Below are 5,738 nucleotides of genomic sequence, written 5' to 3' on the forward strand. Positions count from 1 at the left end.
TCTGTTTACGGTACACTACCTGGTAGTTCTGTCATGACGTGTTCCCTTTTACATTAAAGGTTTTGGTTATGCTCTCGTAAATGTAAAGAGGCAATTATGCATATTATAAAAGGTAGCATTTGACATTATAAACAAAACAATTTTATTAATAAAAAAGACTTGAAGGTGTGGAAGGGTCTGACGTCATGAATATTGGCAGGGCATTTAATAACGAGGAGATGGGTCGACAGTCACCGCCCTGAACCGCACGGGAGTCCAACATAGTTACTCCCTGTGCGACTGACTCTATGCTACGTGAAAGGACTTTCAACGCGGACTTCGGACGAACGCCTCAAGGGTGGGGTGCTAATCCTGTGTTTTTATGGATAGCTCTAAGATGGAGACCGAAACTGGACTGAAGCCATGCTCCGGCACACAAAAAAATCGGTGCGTCGGTGAGTCTGTCGGACGAGTGTATGTTCCTTAGAGAAGAGCTCTGTGCCATAACGATGGCTGCAAAGGGAATTTACGGAAGGGATTTACAATTTTCAAAATCAGTATACAAGGCCGAGCGTTCGATAGCAGTGATGTCGAAGTTCTTGGCGGAAGTTCAAACTAAACCTAAACTATTAACCACGAATTGTGATAAATTCCACAGAGAAATCATTGAATAGTGGAAAAACCGTTTTCCAAATGTAAATTTTTGGTTTTGAAATTTATTCAAACTTCAAATTTTGTCAGCTGACACGAAAACGGAATGTAAAATTTTGTTTTTACTGAATTCTACTTTCCGGTTACAGTAGACAGGCGTTCGGTAATCATTTGTATGTGTACTCATAAACCAAAATAAAACAGCTGACACGTTTTCCCAAAGAGGGTGAGAAAGGAAAAGAGTTGGCATTAGAGCGAAATACGGCATGGCCAGTGACAAAAGTTAAAGACACAACATGATTGAGTTGCTTACGATAATTCGTTTTTCCTTTTATTCCAACTTTCGGTTGCAAAGAAACAAAGCAAAATACGAAAAATGTTCGAACGAATGCCCGAATCAAAACAGAATAACCCGAAAATGTTGCAACCCTCAATGTGATTCCAATTGGAATACATGGAAAATGTTGTGTCTTTAACGCATGTTATTTTACGGTACGGGGAAGACAAAGCAGAAACCCTCTCTTGTATTATCTCACCCTCTTTGCGTTTTCCTACATTTACGGTATGTTTACGAGAGCATAACCAGGTCCTAATTCTTTGTTTACGTTTTCTCCTATTTGATGGCACATTCAATCGGCAGAATTGACATCCTTATTGATGTTCATGGGGCCTAACCACCTTATGTTTTCGAAAGTCACTTAACCCTTTATTAGTGAATCCTGCTCAAAACTTTAACAATTATTACGCATAAAAAATCAGATGTTGCTAAAATTTTTAGGTTATGTCATACGAAAATAACATACAGGTGTGATAGTGAAAATGATGAATTGTATGTAAATTTACAAACATTTTCAATTACATGAGAATACAAAGAGTGACATGTCATAAGGCATCTACATGCCTTGTAATAGCCCCGTTAACAAAACACCTTCTGTTCGTCGGAACGTGAAAAGGCCCTTGTACGACACATTTGAAGATGATGTTACCAAAGAGGGTGAGAAAGGAAAAGAGTTGGCATTAGAGCGAAATACGGCATGGCCAGTGACAAAAGTTAAAGACACAACATGATTGAGTTGCTTACGATAATTCGTTTTTCCTTTTATTCCAACTTTCGGTTGCAAAGAAACAAAGCAAAATACGAAAAATGTTCGAACGAATGCCCGAATCAAAACAGAATAACCCGAAAATGTTGCAACCCTCAATGTGATTCCAATAGGAATACATGGAAAATGTTGTGTCTTTAACGCATGTTATTTTACGGTACGGGGAAGACAAAGCAGAAACCCTCTCTTGTATTATCTCACCCTCTTTGGATGTTACTAAGCGACTTGTTATTTTTTGAAAACATAAAATTTATTTATTTGAATGAACAGTATATCTGACAATAACTGCTAGCTGTGCTGCAAGGAAAAAGACCTTTCTACATTAATTTCGATTTATCATCGAAAATGTTATTTAGCATTGAGGATATTTGCAATAAATTGCAATCAACAGAGCGAAGAGTTAAAATTGCCGCCCTGGAAGAATTGCAAAGGAAATGTTTGGACAACCAGGTGCCCGGCAAAGATGTTCAGGAAATATACGACGAATTGTATTTGCATTTACTTAAATGCTACAGTGACAGATTCGAGAGTGTACGGGATAAGTCTGTGGAAACTGTGAATGCATTCGTGGAACGTTTGCCACCAAACGACTTTCATTTGCTTAACATAGTGTCGGCTTTGAGAGAACGCTTAGGACAACAAGAGACAGTCGAGGAAAGTGAAGAAATTCGATTGGTGTTAGTGCAGCAAATGGCAAAATTGGTGAATCGTTTCATAGAAACTGGAAATAAAACTTCGCTGCAGGGTTGCACCACAGATATAATAGTAATTTTAGCGAAGGTATTGAAGGACCCCTATCCGGCTGTTCAAAGACAAGCATGCACTTGTGTTGCTATCCTCGCCTCTTCGAGCGATTCATATACTTTCGAAAAACATGCAGTGCCACTAGCTAAAGCCCTTTACGGAATGCTAAACCATAAACACTCTAACGCCCGCATTGCGGCAGTCAACGCTTTGAGTTTTGTGGCCCTGCATATTGATGCAAGTAGGGATTCTCTATCCAGACTTCTAATGGAAGTATCTCCGTTGTTAATGGATGCAATGCCTCTAGTCCGCCGAGAATGCGGAGAGTTAGGTATACGGCTGTTGCTTGAACTAAAGGATCGATACTCGTACTTTGATCGATTGATACCTTTGGTGTTGTGCTGGTGAGATTATTCTTAGTTTGAAACTATGGCAAAATTTCTCTTTAACCCTCTTTATATGGTATTTCAGCCTAAAAGATGAATCTCCCGAAGTAAGGGATTACATACTCCCACTTTGGATAAAATGTGGCAAAAAGTATTACGAGGAGAACGAGGCGGAGTTAAGTAAACAAGAAATAGCTGATATAGTCCCTAGCAATTATCCAACGAGTGTCAAGCGCCCCACGATTGGCTGCCGTGCGATAGTTCAGCGATCGCTGCGCCTGCTGAAGCTTATTACACGCGAGTCATCCGACTGGAAGGAAAATGTTCGACTGCACTCTCTGAAGTTGTTATACCAATTTGTTTTGCATGCCGAGGCTGCCATGACAGCAAAATTTTTTGAAATATACCCAGATATAGCAAGATGCTGCCGTGATAATGATAATATTGTCGTCCAGGAAGCATTTAATCTAGCTGACCTAATGGGACGTTTATTGAACTATGATGACTGGTGTGAACATGGATTTGAAGGTTTAGAGAAAAATGCCAAAGAAGGCTACCTAAAGTGTTTCTACTATATGTATACTGCAGCCATAAATGTTAAATTTGAAGATAATTTGAGGCTGACGAAATTATTGGTGGAACCTGATTTTTCACAGACGCTGAAAACAGACTTTCAATTGTATATTTTAAATATGGTTGACACGGTTTTAGACAAAACAGAGGAAGAATCAAAACTTTTGGCTGATGAAAACCCCAAATACAATGCCCAACTTAATGAGCTTTATAAAAATTGCTATTGCTGCACAATGAAGGTAAGGGCCTTGTCGCTGGAATCCGAACAAACCAATGCTGAAGAATTGCAATCAAAAGGCAGTAAAATACTAGAGCGTATTGTTGTACGCTATGGATTCTCTTTAGACGATCTTCATGAGAAATTTTTCAATGATGCCCTAGAGTATGTCGACAATATTGATGCGCCTTTGGACGATTTAAGTGAACCAATTTTATTGTTTTATGGTCTACTGAAATTGGGAAAACTGCGTGAGCCCTATTTGCTGAACATACAGCAAAAGGTCAAAACAGTTTTTACTATGTGTGCCGATGAGTCGAAAATAAAAATATTTACGGCGGTGTCCATAGCAATGCTGGAATGGCACAATACCATACGCAGACCCCTTGAATGCAGTTGTGCATTACTAAGGGGTTTTATAGATGCCGTAGTGGAGCCATGCATAGTCTGGAAAGCAGGTGCTAACGCAGAAGCTATGCGCTCTTTAGCAACAGCTACTTTATGCTCCCTATCGCAGGGGGCGGCTGAAGAAGCACGCTATATATTGCCTAGCCTGGCCAAATATATTCCCAGTTTATTGGAGGATAATTCTGTATCAACTCGCCACTACGCAGTCAAATGTTTGAACAATTTTGGAGCTGTTAATCTGGAAGAGCTTAAGCCCATAGCATATGGTAGTAGTTGTGAAGGTAATATTTGTATGGATGGTTAATTGTAATCTTTGCAGGTTGTTTGCAACGCCTGGACGATGCATCCTCGGGAATACGCATTTTAGCTGCTTCGGTCATTCCAAAATTGGAGCCAGCTCTAATAGATGTGCCAGCTGGCATGGGCGGTGAAGGTGATAAAAAGATGGCCTATGAACACGACATATGGCAAACGTTTGTTAAGAAATGCCTAGAGTTGATGTTTTTACACTACGATGGGCCAGATTTGCGGTTAAGAGCTGTACTTAAAGGTGGGTATATCTTTTATTTTTACTTTTTACTTTCACTATTTTTTTCTTTTACAGGAACCATTATGGAAATGGGCAAACGCTATCCCGAAATATGCAAAGAAAGCTATGAAAGCATCCTAAATACCACCTGCAATAGCATCAATTTAAAGGAACTTGAAGAGGAATTGGCTCTCATTAAGTGAAAACTTGTCAAACATCCTTATAAATAGCCGCTATTTAATTTCAATCTATGAATATTTTTAATATTTATTTTTAAACAATTTCATTATTATAATAAAAACACTCAAATTACCACAAACATCCCATATTTTACCACATGGCTCTTTGCACTCCCGATAGTTTGTTATAATCGGCCAAATGGCGCCAGACAATACGGCTAAGCCTATAGTTATGCACAACGCCTCGAGACCGGGATGTCAACGCACAGCGTTCACGTACACGCACTAAACAGGAATCTCTGGGAAAGGCAGCAATTTCAGTGTCCGCTACTTCTCTCAACTCGGGTGGAAGTATATCGTTCTTTCTCATGGCATTTACTCTTAAACGATCCTTAGCATTTTCCTTAACACATTTGCGGCGTTTAACATCACGTATCATTTTCCAATCGGCCCATTTGTTGCGAACTTGCTGGAACTGTATTGGCGTTTGAAAGCAATTCAATTAAATCAAAACTAAAAGGGGGCAAATGGTCTTACCCCACAACCAGCAAATTGCAGAGATTGATTCACGAAACTTCCTACTTTGGTTAAGGAATTCATTTTCAAGTTTTGGTCTTTCTGGCGTAACACAAAAACAAACTTTGCATTGAGGTTATATGACCAACAGCTGTTATGGGTGTTTCAGTGTTGGTAAACGTTAAAAAGAAAAAAACAAAGCAACTGTTTTGCTTAATTAAATGATTTATGATATTAAATTATAAAGAAATGCTTTGAACTCAATGATTTTCTTTAAATTTGTTTAAGTGTTTCATTGCATAACTTTTGGAATTGTTTAAAATCGCCTAAAATTAACCTTTGCTGTGAACAGTTATTGTTCAGTGGCATCCTCTATGCCCATGTCAGTTGACAATTTGACATTTCTCGTGACATTCGTGCATGTGCATATTCTGATTTTTGGTAGTGTTGGTG

The 5,738-nt window shown here is 39.0% G+C and overlaps 2 protein-coding genes across 2 annotated transcripts; one reads left to right on the plus strand and one right to left on the minus strand.

Annotated features, from left to right (window-relative positions):
• The first annotated feature begins 1,950 nt into the window (after positions 1–1,950).
• Positions 1,951–4,909, plus strand: LOC106089002 (dynein axonemal assembly factor 5). Its single transcript, XM_013254742.2, has 4 exons — positions 1,951–2,881; positions 2,949–4,327; positions 4,381–4,611; positions 4,666–4,909. Exons 1-4 carry the CDS (start codon positions 2,079–2,081, stop codon positions 4,791–4,793), a joined length of 2,541 nt encoding a protein of 846 aa, XP_013110196.1. The 5' UTR covers positions 1,951–2,078; the 3' UTR covers positions 4,794–4,909.
• On the minus strand, positions 4,827–5,447 carry LOC106089003 (small ribosomal subunit protein uS14m). Its single transcript, XM_013254743.2, has 2 exons — positions 5,307–5,447; positions 4,827–5,244 (listed from the first exon to the last, which is right to left on the minus strand). Exons 1-2 carry the CDS (start codon positions 5,367–5,369, stop codon positions 4,921–4,923), a joined length of 387 nt encoding a protein of 128 aa, XP_013110197.2. The 5' UTR covers positions 5,370–5,447; the 3' UTR covers positions 4,827–4,920.
• Positions 5,448–5,738: the final 291 nt, after the last annotated feature.

This window comes from Stomoxys calcitrans, chromosome 4, assembly GCF_963082655.1.
Source record: "Stomoxys calcitrans chromosome 4, idStoCalc2.1, whole genome shotgun sequence".
Taxonomy (NCBI): Eukaryota; Metazoa; Arthropoda; class Insecta; order Diptera; family Muscidae; genus Stomoxys; species Stomoxys calcitrans.

Coding starts and splice junctions, on each gene's coding strand:
- LOC106089002 (XM_013254742.2), top strand. CDS start 2,079: ATGTTATTTAGCATTGAGGATATTTGCAATAAATTGCAATCAACAGAG. Junction 2,882..2,948: donor ATACCTTTGGTGTTGTGCTG/GTGAGATTATTC, acceptor ATGGTATTTCAG/CCTAAAAGATGAATCTCCCG. Junction 4,612..4,665: donor GTTAAGAGCTGTACTTAAAG/GTGGGTATATCT, acceptor TTTCTTTTACAG/GAACCATTATGGAAATGGGC.
- LOC106089003 (XM_013254743.2), bottom strand. CDS start 5,369: ATGAATTCCTTAACCAAAGTAGGAAGTTTCGTGAATCAATCTCTGCAA. Junction 5,245..5,306: donor TGCAATTTGCTGGTTGTGGG/GTAAGACCATTT, acceptor ACGCCAATACAG/TTCCAGCAAGTTCGCAACAA.